This window comes from Tupaia chinensis, unplaced genomic scaffold, assembly GCF_000334495.1.
Source record: "Tupaia chinensis unplaced genomic scaffold, TupChi_1.0 Scaffold000115_1, whole genome shotgun sequence".
NCBI classification, from domain to species: Eukaryota; Metazoa; Chordata; class Mammalia; order Scandentia; family Tupaiidae; genus Tupaia; species Tupaia belangeri.
Window position 1 is genome coordinate 163945 of NW_006159579.1, and position 16916 is coordinate 180860.

Below are 16916 nucleotides of genomic sequence, written 5' to 3' on the forward strand. Positions count from 1 at the left end.
TCTTCTGAAGGCCTGGCCTCTCCTGCCACGCTAGCTTGTTTGCTGGAGGTTGAATTATCAGTAGAAAATCTTCATTTCTCGTGTGCCCTGAAATACTTAGTTCTCAGAAGCCATGAGGAATCTTCTTCTGAAGGCCTGGCCTCTCCTGCCACGCTAGCTTGTTTGCTGGAGGTTGAATTATCAGTAGAAAATCTTCATTTCTCGTGTGCCCTGAAATACTTAGTTCTCAGAAGCCATGAGGAATCTTCTTCTGAAGGCCTGGCCTCTCCTGCCACGCTAGCTTGTTTGCTGGAGGCTGAATTATCAGTAGAAAATCTTCATTTCTCGTGTGCCCTGGAATACCTAGTTCACAGAAGCCATGAGGAATCTTCTTCTGAAGGCCTGGCCTCTCCTGCCTAGTTCGCAGAAGCCATGAGAAATCTTCTTCTTGGGAGGGGCTGATTCTGAAGAGGCAGCCATATCCCGTCCCAGTGCCTGCCCTACAGCCACTGGGCTCCCCACCACCCTCGTCCTCTGTGCTATTTACGTTGGAACAGACTGAGGTGTCATGTGAGCACCGGGGCTCTATTCTTCAGGCCTGTAGATAATTATCTGGACCTTATTAAGCCCCTAATTATTCAAGCGGCTAAGCGGGTTCCTGAATATAAGGGCTTCCTCGTCTCAGGGTCAGAGGCAGGGTTAGTCACCTGCAGGACTTCTCCGAGCTCAACAAGGTAAGAACAGTCCCTTATCTGCAGAACTCTCCCTGGAGTGTCTTCTCCGGCACTGGCATTTCACAGGTGAGGAAAGGAGGCCCAGGAGGGTTAGGGGCATGAGATCACACAGTAGGTGGGTGGCAGAGAGCTAGGATGTGTGTCCGACCCCTGCCCGGGCCCCCATCTCACAGTTCCTGGATGTGTACCCTCAGAGTCTGTTAGACTTGGGAGACATCATGGAGGCAGAGCCAGCAGACTGCCCTGGGCTCCATCTGAGGCTGAGGAGGGATCAGGGAGGGAATGGGAGAATATGTCAGGCAGAGCGGAAGGAAGGGGCTCCCAGTGGGGAGAAAGCATGAGTGACGTAGGGGTGGGTCAGCAGAAAACGCTCCTCACAGGTAGGATGAGTTTTGTACAAGGTCGGGTTCAAACTGTGATCGGTTGGGGTTGAGGAGAGGCTTCCTAGTGGCGGAGGCAAGGGCTGAAATTAGGACTTGAGGAAGGAGCGGGTGGCAGATGGGTGGAGGCATTCCACAGGTGACAGCTCAGGCGAAAGCACAACCAGAAACGAACTGTGCAATACTTGCATGGCTGTTACCCTCAGCCACTTGGCATTCTTTTTTTTTTTTTTTTTTTTTCCATAGGGAGTGTGCGCTCACCAGAGAGTGAGAAAATTGAGAAAGGAACATCCTCCAGTCCCTGCCAGGGGAGGTGGCCATGATGCAATCCCTTTTCCTCCATTCTCCTCTCAGGATTTTGGGCGTGCATGCATACATGCCCAGTGTGAGTTTCAAACAGGTCCAGGACTTGAACCACAGTTGATCCTGTGGGAGTCTGGTGTCTTAACCACCGCACCACCTGCTAGCCTCATCACTTACCATTCCAGAGGGTAGACCCCTCCCCTGGATGACCCTAACGTTTGGTCTCACTCAACCTGGGCTGGCACTCAGTCCACCTGTGACGGGGGCTGGGGCTGGAGAGACCTTCGCCAAGCTCCTTCAGCTCTGTTGCCCGGCTCAGAGCCCCACAGAACCCCGGGCATGATGTTCAGGAGCTTAGGCTCTGGACATTCATGGCCATGAGCACATGCCCGTGGCACACGCATGTGCATTCAAGGGGTCCCAGGGGGAAAGGAAACACTAAGAGAGATTACTTTCAAGCCCAAATAGATATTTAAAATGGAACAGGACGGACCAACAGGTGGCAAGGTGGTTAAGGTGCTGGATCCCACATAGCCGACCACTATTTGAGTCCCAGACCTGACAGCTTGAAAATCACACCAGGCGTGTGTGTGCACGTGCCCAAAATCCCAGGAGGAGAGTGGAGGAGAAGGAATTACGGTGTGGCCACTGCCCTGGGGTGGGGGTGGGGGGTGATTTCTCACTTTCTCTCTCTCTGTCCAGCGACCACATGTTCCCTATGGCAAAAAAAAATCCATAAAAATACATTTAAAAAATGGAACAGGACAAGGAGCACTGGATCGTGCTTTTTTGGGTGTACTTTGATTGCTGGCTTGAACGTTCTCCCTGGCTCTTTCTTACCTTTCAGATCTCAGCCTAAATATCTCCTTAGAAAGTCCTTCCTCGGCCACTTGATCCCATTCGATTGTGTCTTGCCTGCCTTCCCCTGCAGACATTAAGGATAAGAGGGGACAGGACTGTCTCTGCCATGGGCACCTCGTAGCCCAGTCTGCTTGGCTCACAACAGGCACTCAGAAAATGGGAACCGAATGAAAAAAGGTCTAGACCTGGAGTGGGGAGGCGGGCCCATAGTCAGGGCCCATCTAGGGGCCTGGACTAGGGGCCTCTCAAGTGCCAAAGCCCATCTTGGGAAGCTCCAGCTGGAACGCCCCCTGCCAGGCCCCCCTACACAGGTTGGGCTCCCATGGGCTCCTCCTTGGTTCTTTTCAGCCAAGGCTCAAACCTGAAATATACACCTGACCCCTCATCAGAGAATTTCAGGACTTGGTAAGTGGGGTGGATTTCCTGGGGTCCGGATGTGGGGCAGGTCTTCCCGGGAAACTTGAAGGGTCTGGGTAGGGAGGTCCTTATTCAGCTTGCGGCTCTGTGAGACTGTGTGTGCGGGCCTGTTTCCCTATTGGTCAGGGGAAGTCTTGAGGAGCCTTAAGGGACTCTGAGTTGAGATTTTGGGGCTTGATGTGTAAGTGAGGCTGAGCTGGAGTGGGTGAAAGATGCCACTGGCTAGTGTTGCGGGGGGGACTCAGGGACCCCCCACTCCTGCACTGCGATGGGAACGCCCCAAGTCAGAGGGAGCTGGGGTTCCCTCTACGGCTCCAGCATTGCCGGACCTGAAGCTGCACTTGAACTCGTGAAAAATTGTAACTGAATTTCCCTCCAACCCCGTATTGCAGGCTGGTCAGAGTGCTTCATGCCCATGGGCAAACTGAGGCTGAGAGGGAGAAGAATCCCACCTTGGGTGACTTATTGGCCATGTCTTTAACCTGGGTGTTCTTCACTCCCTTGGGAGAAGGCAGTAATGATTTTGCTAAACTAGCTAGAGTCTGAAGGCTCCTGGACCCTCTACAACTGGAGCTTGATCTGCTTTGGGCATGGGTGACTTCCCCCCAGAGAACCAAACCTGAAGGGCTGTACCCAATTGGGCCCCTCGGTACAGGTGGCGCCATGCTGCGGGTCCTGTGTCTGGCACTCTGCAGCCTGCTGACCAGCACGCGAGCTGACCCGGGGGCGCTGCTGCGGCTGGGCATGGACATCATGAACCGCGGTGAGCTTGGGTCTGGACATGGGGCCGGGAGGTGGGGCAGGTTGTGGCCGGCCATGGTTACTCAGCCCTGAGCAGTCTGTGACCCCCTGAAAACAAGCGTATAAGCAGTATGTTATTATTCTCCCATTTCTCAGAGGGGGACGTGAGGCCCGGAGAAACCGAGATGACTTGCCCAAACTCCCCCAAGTTAGAGGCAGAGCTGGAAGTTCTGTTTCCTTGGAGTCTTTCCTTGGTCCTGAGGGTTGGTGGCCACGGGTGGGCTGTGGGGGTGACAGACATGGGTCACATTCCAGCTCTGCCAACAACTTGCTGTGTGACTTCAGGCAAATCACTTGCCCTCTCTGTGTTGCTGTTTGCTCCTCCATAAGTGTAAAGAAATGTGAAATAGAGTGACCAGTGCTTCCCTGGCAGGATCAAGTGAAATGCAAGATTAAAATGCCCTAGGCCTACTGTGGTTTGAGTCCCAGATCTGGTGGCTTGAAACTCAACGCTGGGCACATGTGCATGTGTGCCCAGGATCCTGGGAGGAGAATGGAGAAGGGACTGCAGCATGGCTATCCCCCCTGGGGGGGGGGTGATTTCTCACTTTCCCTCTTGCTGTCTCTGTCTCTGTCTCTCTCTGTCTGGCAAAAGCATGTGCCCTAAGGCAAAAATCTCTACCCCCTCCCCCCCAAAAAAACCCTAGGACACCTTGATAAAATTTATTTCACACCTCCACCCCCAGCTCGGTGACCCCGAAGTCACATCAGTGTACTAAAGGCAATTTTATCAGCTCGGTATCTGTCCCCTCTCTGGCAATTAGCTTGTGACCGTAATAGGGGTGTTTCTGGCAGGGTGTCACTTGAGGTTGAGACCTCCAGGCCTGGAGGGTCAGAACCGAGACCCAGAATCTGCATTGCAACAGGCTCCTGGGCATGTTCCCTAATGACCCAGGGTTGGGAGAGGCTGGTCCCTGCGAACTGCTCCAGGTTCTCTGCCATGCATCTCCCCCGCCAGGCCATGCTGGGTTTGAGTTTCTCTCTCAGCAGGCCTCCTGCCCTCCTGGCCTGCTCACGCTCACGTGCAGTGCTCTGCCTGAGGGTGCCCTTGATCTCTTCGCTTCCTGGAGAAATTCCTATTCCTCCTTCAAGAACAAACTGTTATATCACCTCCTCCTGGAAGCCTCTCCCAGGTCTTCTCACCTGGTCTACCCTCCTCATGTGGCTGCTAAGCTGCCTGCGCTTACCCCATTATGACTCTTGTCACTTGATACTGTCCTTGCTGGCAACTGTGTTCCCTCCTCTCTGGGTCTTCAGCATGGCCCAGCCCAGGGGGAGGCCCAGCGGCTGTTAGTGGCCTGGGATGTCTAGGAGGTTGGCCCAGGTCAGGGAAGCAGCGGGGAACCCAGCTAAGTGTCCCTCGGACCCCGGTCCTTCTAGAGGTGCAGAGTGCCATGGAAGAGAGTCACATCCTGGAGAAGATGGCAGCTGAGGCAGGCAAGAAGCAGCCGGGCATGAAGCCCATCAAGGGCATCACCAAGTAAGCAGGGAGGGCACTGGGGTGGCAGTGAGGGCAGAGGGTGGGGCAGAGTGCTGTGCCCCAGACCTGAGACCACTGAGGGACAGGTTGGGGGCCTCAGGCTGTGTGACCATGGCAGGTCACTGCTCCTACCCAGGCCTGGGCCTCCTCTGCGGTCCACTACAGAAAATTCCTGCCCTGTTGTAAGCAGAGGCAGCTCGAGGAGGAAGTGAGGTGGAAAAGTCAAACTCTAGCTCCTCGCCCGCAGCAGGAACTCACTGAATGTATGCGAACCTAAATGAAAACATTTCTCAAATGGTAGAGCTGGAAAGGTATCAACAATCATCCAACGAGGAGGAAACGGGTTCCTTTGCAAGGGCCCTATGGGATGAATGATGGAGAGGATTCTGAGGCACCGTCTAGACTTAGCAGAAAATAGGACTGTGATCGATTAGCAATGTCTGTCAGCCTAGGACGGGCCGGCAGAGATACTTGGGCCACATCTTTGTTACTCTGGATCTCAACTCTTGATCAGAGGTGATTTCACCTCCAAGGGGACATTTGGCAACATCTGGAGACATTTTAAGTTGTTGCAACTTGTGGAAGAATGGGGGAGTGCACTGGTGTCTGTGGGTTGAGGTCAGAGATGCCTCTAAACATCCTGCAATGCACAAAACAATCTCCCACAAGAAAGGAACGTCCCGCCCCAAATATCAATAGTGCCCCTGTTGAGAACCCTGACCTGAACAAGCCTCTCCAGTGTGTTAATGGGGAAGTTGGAGGCTCACATAAGGGAAGGGAACAACCCAAGGTCACGCAGCATCATCCACGTGTCCCACCTCATGTGATGTATGCAAATGGATTCAAGCCCAGGCTCTTGTCTGTGCTTCATGAGGGTCTCGCGAAGCAGGCTTATCCCTGTGAAATGGAATGGAGGTTTTCTCAAGGCCCCCCAGCAGGGAGGAACAAGTTGAGGTCCTGTGTCTTGCTCGGTTCTCATCTCTGTGGATGCCCACGCCCTCTCAGTTTAAAGGTGAAGGATGTCCTGCAGCCTGTCATCACGCTGAACTTCGTACCTGAAGTGGGCATCTTCCAGTGTGTGTCCACTGGCATGACCATCACCGGCAAGAGGTGAGTGTGGCAGGGGAGGGAGAGGTGAAGGGGCTCAGCCTCCCTGCCTCGTCCTTACATGCACACGTATCGAGTACCTGGTGTGTACCACCCGGGTGCTGTGGTCCCAACTGGTGCAGACTTGGCTCCTACCTTTGAGGGAACCACACAATCACAGACTGATTGATTGGTTTAGGACAGAAGATTCATTGGGCAGGATGGTGAGGGGTCAAAAAAGGCTTTGTGGGGATGATGATCTCTGGGCAGAGTTTTGAAGGATGTGTAGGGGTTGGCAAAAGCAAGAGAAGAGGAGAAAGACTGTTTATGTGACCTTGTGCAGGTGGCCTCCCCTTTTCTGTCTAGTGGGGATGGTTTCTCACCCTTCCACCCTCAGAGGTGCTGAAAGGGTGCGCAAAGGGGAGGTCGGGGTGGTGGCTATAGTGGCAGAGGTGCCATGATGCCCACTTACCCTGTCCTCCAGCTTCATGGGAGGCAACATGGAGATCATTGTGGTCTTGAACATCACAGCCACCAACCGGCTCCTGCAGGATGAGGAGACAAGCCTCCCCATGTTCAAGAGCGAAGGCTGTGAGGTCACCTTGGTCAGCGTGAAGACCAACCTGCCTAGCAAGTGAGGGGCTCTGTGGCTGGGGAGGAAGGCTGGTCCACCGCTGCACCTCTGTCACCCCGCTGCTTGAGTCACTGAACTTCCTAATGGTGTCCTCATGTCCTGTGTCTAATTTCCTGCCATCTGTGCATTCGTCTGCCCATCCTCTGTGGTGACGTCTAGTATGCTGCCTAAGGTGGTCAACAAATTCCTGGACAGCACCCTGAACAAAGTCCTCCCTGGTCTGGTGAGTGGCCCAGAGCAAGCCTCCATGCCTCATTGCCAGGATTGCTTAGACCAGGGCTGCAAATGCATTTTACTTTGAGTGTAGACCCTGACGGGCTGATAGTGACTGAGAAGGGTCCCTAGGTTGTGACTGGTTCAGTGGAAGAAAGTGTCATGCTCGTCTAGTATGTCTGCCTTGAGCACAGGAGGAGAAGCCATAGCCTGAATATCATAGCTTGTCCACCCTGCAGAGATGACTTGTCTCTGGGGAGTGAGTTCTCAAGGTTTTGCAGACTGTGGTCAGATCTAGGTTCCAGTCCAGGTTCTCCCACTGACTTTATATGTGACTTGGGGCTTCAGTTTCCCCACCAGGCTTTGTCCTGCCAGGGCCCTGAGGATTCCCCATGGAGTGCCAGTCAGCAGTGAGGAGTGAGATCCTTCAGGCAGGGGTCCTCTCAGCCCAGGGTCTTCTCGCTTCTAGATGTGTCCGGCCATCGATGCAGTCCTGGTGTATGTGAACAGGAAGTGGGCTAACCTGAATGGTGAGTGTCGGCCTAGCCACACCTCAGCCCAATGGGGACCAGGGCAGCTGGACCTTGTGCCCACTCCCCACTCACAAACCTGCTCCCACCCAGCCGGGGACTGGAGGAGGTCTAAAGGCATGGCGTCCATGAGCACACTGGCCACTGTCCAGGTGTGAAAGCTAAGGCCTGAGGGACTCTAGGTTCCTTCCTTCTCATCCCTTTACCCGCTGACCCATCCGGCCCCCACATACCAAGGACAACAGCCATTCTGTGCTCACCATAAACCTCATGCCTCAGATAAAAATCCCCGTTGTGGTAATACCTGCCTCTGCTGAGGGGATCTGCTCTCCCCATCACTTTCAGGTCCCCAGGGCTCCCGAGTGTGGGAGAGAGAAAATCCCAGGGGTTGAGACTGAAGGAAGCTGCTTCATGTCCTTAGCAACGTGGCCTAGGAAAAGCCACTGTATTTGCACATCTGTAAACGGCCAGTGATTCTGACCCTCCAGACTGTCGTGAGGTCCTAACTGTGACAGCCTTGTGAACTCTCAGCTCTGTGCCAGCAGAGCGATGTGACTTTCCAGGCCAGGCGCCGTTGCCTCCATTCTGCAGGTGAAGTTACTGAGGCCCAGAGATGCAGTTTGCCTGAGGTCACGCAGAAGGCTGGTTCAGGTAGTGGCTGGCTGGTGCCAGCTTCTCTGGGCTGCCCCAGGGGTTGGTACCTTTCTGAGTGAAGCCTCCTCTTCACACAGATGCCATGCCCGTGGGCCAGTTGGGCACTGTCAAATATGTCCTGTCGTCCACACCGGCCACCACAGCCAGCTACATTCAAGTGGACTTCAGTGTAAGCGCTGGGACTCAGGGCTGCGGTGTCAGGCTCAGTGGTTTGGGTGGTGGTTGCTGCTCCCACCAGGGCAGGTGCTCCATATGGGCTGTGGAGGGTGGGAGGGCTCCTCAGGCCCTGGAAGCCTGGACACTGGAGCTTTCTCCCTGTTTCTGCACTGAACCTGAACCTTGACCTCCCAGTTGATTTCTGGGGGTCTTCATACCTACATTTCTCCCAAGGCTGTTTGCGTCTCCCAATTAGGTGCTTGCACAGTTATACCCTGCCACTGGATAGATGTGAACACTGAGTTCTGGGGAGGGGGATGCATAAGGAGACTTGGGTCCCATAGCAAGTAAGTGGCAGAGCTGGGCCCTCACCCATATCTCAGAGTCCCAGGTCACCTGCCTGTGAAGTCCTCTTTCTCAGGGGCCTGGGCTACTTCCTGCTTACTCTTCCTCCTGGGAGTAAAGCAGAAATCATGGTCCGGGTAGAGGAGGGCTCTGAGCAGTCTGTGAGATCAACTGAGGTCCCAAAGCAATCGTAGAGCAATGACAGGTAGAGCAAGCCACTGAGCAGTGACTCCCTTTGCCTCTCAGAGCTTAGGCCCTGACCTGGGCATGGGCGGTTGGGCCACTGTAGCCCACTCGGGTTCTTATATTGGATGACTTACTGACTGGAGGCTTGGTGTAGACCCCTTGGGTATGGAGGACTGAGACTGAGTGTCCCCTTCTGCTGTCCCACAGCCTGTGGTGGAGGACCCCAATGGCCAAGCCATCGAGCTTGCTGGCAATGGGGAGGCCCTGGATTTCCCCAAAGACTATGTTGAAGGGTCCTCGCAGTTGCTGCTCTCGTCCACCCTCCTCTCAGCAGAGCTCACCCTTCTGCAGAAGTCCCTCTCTGTGGACGTCCAGGACATTAAGGTGAGCTGCCCAGGGCCACCCTCTTCTTCCTCTCCCTGCCATCAGGACAGTCTGTGCTAGTTTGTCTATTCTGAGAATCATCCTGGGGTCATGGGCAACATGAGCACTGGGACATGCCAGGGCTGAGTTGATTTTCTATCATCAGTCCATCCCACCACCCACCACCCAGCACTCAGCACCCACCAGCAGCGAGTCATCCGACTGCTCGTACAACCCACTGGTCATCTGCCTGCCTCTCCAATGCCTTGGCCACCTACCCCTTTCCTTTCATCTAATCATCAACCCACCCATCCAGCCAGATGCTGCTTATTCATGTCCTGGGTTCTTTCTTCACAACCAGCATCCATTTGTCCCTTTATATCACCTACGCAACACCCAGAACAGGGCTTGAGATTGTCAAATTAGTGAACCTGTATACCTGCTGCTTTCCACCTAAACACTCCTTAACCACTCAGCCTTCCATTATTCATCCTTCTACTTACCCACTCCATCCATCCCCCACTGTCCATCCATCCATCCCCCACTGGTCCATCCTTTCATCTTCCCATCCAACCACTCACCATCCATGTGTGTTCCCACCTCTCTTCCCATTCATCAATCCATTCATCCATTTTCCCATTCGTTATTTCATTCTACCATCTTCCCACCCACCCATACTCCTATACATCATTTCTTTCCTTTATCCACTCACCAATCATCCATGTATCCTCCCCCTTATTTTACCCATCCATCCATCCATCCACCCATCCAACCCACTCATCTGTCCATTCCGCCATCCATCTATCCATCCATCCATCCATCCATCCAACCAACCCACCCACTCATCCATCCATTCCCCAATCCATCTATCCACCATCCACAAATTCATTCACCTCACCCAATCCATCGCACCAATCCACTCTCTTATCTACCTTCTTGCTTTTCCGACCAATAACATTTCTCAGCATTGACCTGTGCTAAAGTGATAGGGGTGTATAAGTTTCAGCCTGGGCTACCCGAAAGCTCATTATCTAATTACACAGAGTAGCAAGTGTCCTGAGGAAGGGAGCTTCACAGGACACAGCTTCCCAAGTCAGAGAAAATGCTCCCGATGAAGGCCTTCAGGAATCACATCTTTTGCTTCATTCGGCAGATCGGGAAGCTGTCTCCACAAACCACTAAGACCTTGGCTCGCTTCTTCCGGAAAGTGAGTGCCCCAACTGCCCGTGATCACCATGCCCTGCCTTGTTCTCCTCCAGCCAAAGGCAAGGGACCTACCACATGTCTCTAGTCTGGTGTGGAACATCTGACTTCTCCGAAAAGTACTCTCTGGGTCCAACATAGGAAGAGCTTAGTGTTTGTGCATTGCACCTTCTCCATCCAACACAGAAACAGCCAAATTGTATGTTTCATTCCTTTTACTTCCCAATTGACACACCCCGGCCTTTGAAAGTCGTATTTCCTGTATCCAGAAATTGCCTATTTAATAGGAGACTTCTGGTTTCAGTGGAAGCCACCAGTCTAAGAACTGGCCCCAAGTGAAGTGTCCTGATTTCTGTAGGTGGCTAAGGCCTATCCCAAGCCAAAGCCCTTGATGACACAGATCAGGATAAATAAGCCCCCCAAGGTCACCATGGAGACGGACAAGAGCCTGCTGCACCTTCACGGCACCCTGGAGATGTTCGCAGTTCGCAAGCGAGGGAAGGCCCCCGTGTCCCTCTTCCTCCTGGACGTTGTGAGTGGAATCTGTTCCCCACTTATTCCTAACCTCATAGATATTCGAGGCTCATAGGTGGGATTTTAGTCGATGGCCAAGTAACAGTTTGGAGGGCTCCTAGTTGATCTTAGTTGTGTGTCCTAACCCCCAGCCACTGTCACCTGCAGTCTGATCCTTGATTCTGCCATTGAACTTTTGAATGGCTGAAAAGTGGGAAAGTCAATGGCTCCTCCCTTCCCCTCTCTTCCTCCACCTCCCTTCAGCATTCACTAGCATCTACAAGGGCAGTAAAGGGCTCGTGAGGGGACCATAGTAGGCGAGAGAGACCCCAAATCCAGTTTGGAAAAATCACAGGGAACTTCCCAGAGGAGGTGATAGCTGGGCTGTTTTGAAGGTGGAGCAGGAAATGGCCAAGGAGAGGGTTCATGTTGAGGACATTGGGGATGCAGAATGCTCCAGACACTAGTTATGTCATGTGCAGGGGCCTGGGGCAATCATGTGGTTATGTACAGGGGCCTACAATGGTGTCAGGTATTTTGTGGGTATTGTCCTGGGCTGAGAGAAGGAGGCATGAGGAGCCTGGGGTGGGATGTGCGGAGAGGAGGACTCCTGCTTCGTCTCAGCAATGGCAGTGGTGCTGGTAAGTGATAAGGTCTCCAGATGGGCCAGCTCTCATGGGGGCTCACTGCCTTCTCTCTGCCTCCGTCCCCCGAGCCAGCATTTCAACCTGAAAATCCTCTATTCAGTGCACGAGAACCGGCTACAGATGGCCACCTCTCTGGACAGGTAGGCGCTGCTGTCCCACGCTGACACCCTCTACCTCTGATGGGTACTGCCAGTACCACTTGACTTCCTGCTCCAGTTTCCTCCCCGATCCACCCAGCGTGGCCATATTACCGTGGTCACTATCCCTGCCCAAGAACCCTCAATGGTTCCCCACTGTCTGCAAGGGACATTCTCAAATCTTAGCCCGTGGTTCCAACAAAATTACCAAAGCTTAGAGCCAGCTTGGGTCAAATGCCCAATTCTAAGCCAGTCACTGTGATTGAGAGATGATTCACTCTGAGTGCCCAGGCCTGGGTCATGTGCTCACCCTAGGAGCTTTGGACTCAGCTCCAGGAATGAGAGTGGAAAAGGAAGGTCTGCTACTGGTGTAGAGAATAGATGGTAAAAACCACCAGAGGGCCAGCATGCTCTGTTCTGGGCCAACATGGATTAGTGCCTAACCGGAGGCAGGGTGGAGGTGGGCCCAGGTGAGGGGCTTATACGCCGTGTCCTGCAAGGATCTGAGATGACCAGTTGGGCTGTAAGCCTCTGCACACCTGGCTAGGGCAGGAGCAGGAGGAGAGTCCCAGAGGGAGAGTCAGGACGGTGAGAGGAGGTGCACGACAGTCTAGTAGTTTGAGTCGTGGGAACTAGAATGGGCTGCACTGAAGGGGTGAGGGCCCTGTCCTCGGGAACAGGCAAGCAGGGACGTATGAGCATCTGGTCTGAAGGCTGCTGAGGGGACTCCTGTGTCAGGGAGACGTTGGAAGTGTTGGGATCCCCTTTCTCCAGGGCCAGGGCTGGTATCTCAGACTCCTCGCCCCCCACCACTTGCTTTTCTTCCTCCTCCCCCACAGATTACTGAGCCTGTCCCGAGAGTCCTCATCGATTGGTGACTTCAACGTAAGTGCCCCAAATTCTTCCTGGTCTGCCTTGAGGGCAAGCCAGGCCCTTGTCTTCTGAGCCTGCAGAGAAGAAGCCCTGAAATGGAGGCAGGGTAAACAGAGCAAGTGAGGCTTGGAGATCCCGACTTGCTGTGTGTGCTCAGGAAAGGCCCTAAACCTCTCTGCGTCCCAGTTTCCTTTTCTAGGTAGAATCTGGGCATCTGTCTGGATTGATTTTAAAACATTGCCCTGGATGGTGGAAGCCTCTACAACCTCAGGGCCCAGCACAGAATTGACCCTAGCGGACACCAATTAAAAAAAAAAAATGACAACAACAGCAGCAGCACCTACTCTATGTGTGTGTGTGCTTTACTCAAACTCATTCTACCCTCATGGAACCCGGTGCTGTTAGGGCTCCCCTTCTCAGACAGGAAAACTGAGGCACAGAGAGGATGCATGAATGGAGGAGGGAGGTCTACAGAGCCACCTCCTATCTCCTGAGGTGCCCCATTCCTGCACTGTGATCCAAAGCCCACGTGTCACCTGAATGGGGACTAAGCAGAAGCCCCTGAATGTCTCTGAACTTTTTTTTTTTTTGGAGAGATTTTCACTGTAGGGCGCGTGCGCTCGCCAGACAGACAGAGAGAGACATAGAGACAGAAAGCGAGAAATCACCCCCCAGGGGGGATGGTCACGCCGCAATCCTTTCTCCTCCATTCTCCTCTCGGGATCTTGAGCACGCACGCACACGCGCCCGGCGTGAGTTTTAAGCCACCGGGTCCGGGACACGAACCGCGGTCGACTACGTGGGAGTCCAGCGACATAGCCATTACGCTAACTGCTGGTTCCCAATGTCTCTGAACTTTTGAAGTAAAGATTTGTTGAGTCAGATCGGACTGGATTGGATGGAACTGAATCCAATGATGGGATGTGGATGTTTTTCTTGTCTCGTTCTCCTCCAGGAGAAGAAATTAACTGACTTCATTACTGATTATCTCCAAGAAGCCTATGTCCCGACTGTCAATGGTGAGGGCACTGACGGGCTTTGACTTTGCTGGTACAGAGCGCTTAAGCAGGAAGAGATGCCACCTAGGTGGTCTCCAAGCCCCATCATTGGCTCCAGGGGAGAGCTAAGGGGGAGTGGATAGTCATTGCTGATCTTTGAGGAAAATGTGGTCTTAACGTCATCTACCTGGGGACAAAGTTCCCTCCCACAATTTGCACTCCGATCCTTGGCCTTATACGTGAGTAAGCTCTTGACCTGAAATGCAGCTACCATGCAGATTGAGCTTATGCACTCACTGTCTGTCTACCTGGCAGACATCACGAATTGATCACTGCATTATTAACACCACGCTGCTCTGGAAAGTCACTCCTTAATCAATTTCAGGCCAGCCAGGCTGAGATAACTCTTATATTTCTCAGATGTGCTCCAAGTTGGGCTCCCACTCCCAGACTTTCTGGCCATGAATTACAACCTGGCTGAGCTGGACATCATAGAGGTGAGAGGCAGGGTGGGGAGGACATGTCAATTAACACTATTAGCCAATGGGCGATGAGCAAGAGCCTAGCTCTCTCAAACTAGATGGAGTGGGATAAGGGAGGGCAGGTGGTCATTGGTATAACCCTACCAATCCCATAAGCAAAGGACCTGGGGCCTTTCTTGGCAAGGCTTTCCCAGCAGGGTATTTGAACTCTGCTACTCTCTTGCTCTTGGGCAAATTACTTCACCTCTCTCTTGCTCTCCATTTTCCTGTGCTTAAAATAGGGTCAATGGGCATTGACCTCACAGAGCTGTTGGTATGATTCATTGAGATAATTCACTTAAATGCATACAGTAAGTGCTTAATCCATATTAGCTTTTCATTGCATGCCAGGCTTCAAGCTTGGAATGTTTAATGTACATTTCTCTTATCCTGTCTCTCTACTCTGGGAGGTAAGGATGCTTCTCTCCATTTGACAGTTGAGAAAATGGAGGCTCAGAGAGGTGGAGGGACCTCCCCACAGTTGTAAGGCGAGGCTCCCACAGCCTCTGCTTCAACTGCACTGGCTTCCATTTCTTGACAACAGGCCCAGTTCCATCCCCTCCTTGTGCTGGGTGACCCCTGTCCTTGCTCCCTCACCTCGATCCTGGCTCTTTCCTTCCTGCCAGAATGCCCTGGTGTTGAACTTGAGGCTGGACTGACCACGGCAGGACTCCCCTGCCAGCTGCCCGCAAATCACCAACTGACGGCACCCCGTGGAGGCGCTCCCTGGATTGAAGACAGGCGGGTCTGGACCCCCACCACCAGTGGCTGCTTCCTTTGAAAAGGAGTGAGTGGGACAGGCCTGGACTGGGGCCTTGCCAATAAATCAGAAAAAGGCCCTTACAAATATCCGGTGTTTCATCTCTTTGTAGCGAGTCGACATGTGGGTTTGTATCTCCGCTGGTGGGTTTTGGGGTCTCAGACGTGCTTGACTGGAGGGCAGCTGGTCACCGCCTGGAGGGTGCGCTTGAGCACATACTGAATACCAGCTGGGTGCCATGCTCAGGGCCCCACCTTTCATCTCATTTAATTACACAGTTGCCTTCCCCACTTTACCGATAATGACACTGAGGCATGGGACGTCAATTTCCTTGTTCAAAACCACACCATTTTAACAAGTGGAAAAGCTCTTCTCATCTAAACTGTGTGCCCCCAAGTCTCAATGACTCGATGGCTCTATTCAGGCTATTCCCTGAACCTTCCTCACGTTACCTCCTTTAATCCTCATGGCAGTCGAGGGAGGGGTAAGGAGAGTGAGGCTCAGAGAGGTGAAGAGACTGGCTCGAAGACACCTGGAAAACCAGGGGTCAGAGCTGGGATTGGAATTCAGGCTCTGGAGCCAGCCTGCTAGGGTTCAAATCCTGCCTTTGCCTCTGCTGTGTGTCCTGGTCATGTCACTTCACCAGTCTGAGCCTTGGTTTTGTCACCTGTGAAGTGGGCATCCCAATAGGACCGACCTCAGCAGGGTTGTCGTGAGGATTAAATGAATCGAATCACATGAAGTGTCGCACATAGTAAGCGCTCTGTGAACATCAGCCACCAGTGGGTCTTGGACGCCAAGGAGGTGGGAACGGGCACTTCTGTGCTAGAGCGTGCGAGGCTGGGTTGCCACGGGCCGGCATGTGCATGTGTGTGTGAGCACATGCCCGGGTAGAAACTGCCTCTGCACCAGAAGGCCCGGGGGAGGTGCTATGTAGACGTGAGTGCCCAGGGTGCAGAGGTTTGTGTGGGAAAGGCCTCTGGCGTCTGTCAGGGTCTGCGCGGGTCTGTGTGCTCCGTGCTCACTCACACGTTGTCTGTGCCAGGGGTGTTTCTGTGTCTCATGTGCATGGGAGGGTCCCTCCCCGACATCTGCCACATCTGCCCCATCACCCCTCCTGGGCTTCCCCCGATATTTTTCTGTGAACTGACTCCTTTCAAAAGTAAATGCACAAGGGGTCTTCAAGAAGCCCAGGGAAAATGCGTGTTACGAAAAAACTATGCATGGATTTCAAAAGTTTCTTACATCAAAATCAACCTGTGGGTCGGCAAGTGGCACGGAGGTGAAGACAGCTGGGTCCCACGTGGCCAACTGCGTTCAAACCCAGGACCCGAGAACAATGGCTCGAGAACAATGCTGGATGTGCGTGCGTGCCCCAAATCTGAGAGGAGAGTGGGGGGGAGAGGCTGGGGTGGCCATCCCCCCTGGGGTGTGCTTTCTTACTCTCCCTCTTTCTCTGCGTGTGCGCCCAGTGATCACATGTGCTGTATAACAAACTAAAATAGAAAAGAAAAAGGGAAAAAAAAGAAAAGAAACTTGTACTTTAACTTCCTTTCCCATAAATTCTCATGTGTCTATACATAATTAAAAGTATGATTTTTAAATAAATGTATTTTAAGTGGACCCCCAAAATCAGTGTCACTTACTAGAATGTCAAGAAAACATAGTTTTGTTTAAATAGAAATTTTACATTGGGACCTCCTATGAGGGCTGGTGCCCCATCCCTGGAAGTGACCGGGTGGCAGTGTGGTGTCTGTGTCTGTGTCCTGCTGTGTGTCCATTAGAATGTCTGAGTCCTTGGATGTGGGGGTCTAGGGGTGTCTGTGAGTGTGGGTGAGTTCATGTCTGGGCACGCATGTCTGTAGTGTGGTCAGAGCCTGGGCAGCCAGAGCTCCCTGAGCCCGCAGGGTCCTGGCAGGTGGGCCTTGTCCCAGCCTGGCATAGGCCCATGTCACAGAGGAGGTAGGGGCCTTCCCTGTGTTGGCCCGGATGCCAGGGCTGTCCCCTATCTCTTGTCGCCAGCCTTAATCCCATCACCCTTCATCTCCCCAGCTCTGGGACAAGGACAGCCTTGTGGCAAGCCTGGCAGGTTCAGACGCCAGGGTAATCTGTGGGCGGCTGAAGTCTGGCACTAGCCATGCC

The 16916-nt window shown here is 53.2% G+C and overlaps 1 protein-coding gene across 2 annotated transcripts; it reads left to right on the top strand.

Moving 5' to 3' along the window:
* Positions 1-3337: 3337 nt before the first annotated feature.
* Positions 3338-14807, top strand: BPIFB6 (BPI fold containing family B member 6). 2 transcript variants are annotated; one of them, XM_006143998.1, is made up of 15 exons: positions 3338-3437; positions 4856-4955; positions 5961-6065; positions 6526-6675; positions 6835-6898; positions 7358-7418; positions 8150-8241; positions 8967-9143; positions 10276-10329; positions 10684-10857; positions 11558-11625; positions 12462-12507; positions 13451-13514; positions 13914-13990; positions 14641-14807. In XM_006143998.1, the coding sequence occupies exons 1-15, from the start codon at positions 3338-3340 to the stop codon at positions 14671-14673; spliced, it is 1365 nt and encodes a 454-aa protein (XP_006144060.1). In that variant the 3' UTR covers positions 14674-14807. The 2 variants fall into 2 exon arrangements, with proteins under 2 accessions (XP_006144060.1, XP_006144061.1); XM_006143999.1 differs by having other exon boundaries at positions 3338-3434.
* The last annotated feature ends 2109 nt before the right edge of the window (positions 14808-16916 follow it).

What these genes read in the sequence shown, in the direction of transcription:
- BPIFB6 (XM_006143998.1), top strand. Translation starts at nt 3,338, where the DNA reads ATGCTGCGGGTCCTGTGTCTGGCACTCTGCAGCCTGCTGACCAGCACG. An exon ending in AAGACCAACCTGCCTAGCAA is followed by an intron (nt 6,676 to 6,834) that starts GTGAGGGGCTCT and finishes GGTGACGTCTAG; the next exon opens with TATGCTGCCTAAGGTGGTCA. An exon ending in ATGGCCACCTCTCTGGACAG is followed by an intron (nt 11,626 to 12,461) that starts GTAGGCGCTGCT and finishes CCTCCCCCACAG; the next exon opens with ATTACTGAGCCTGTCCCGAG.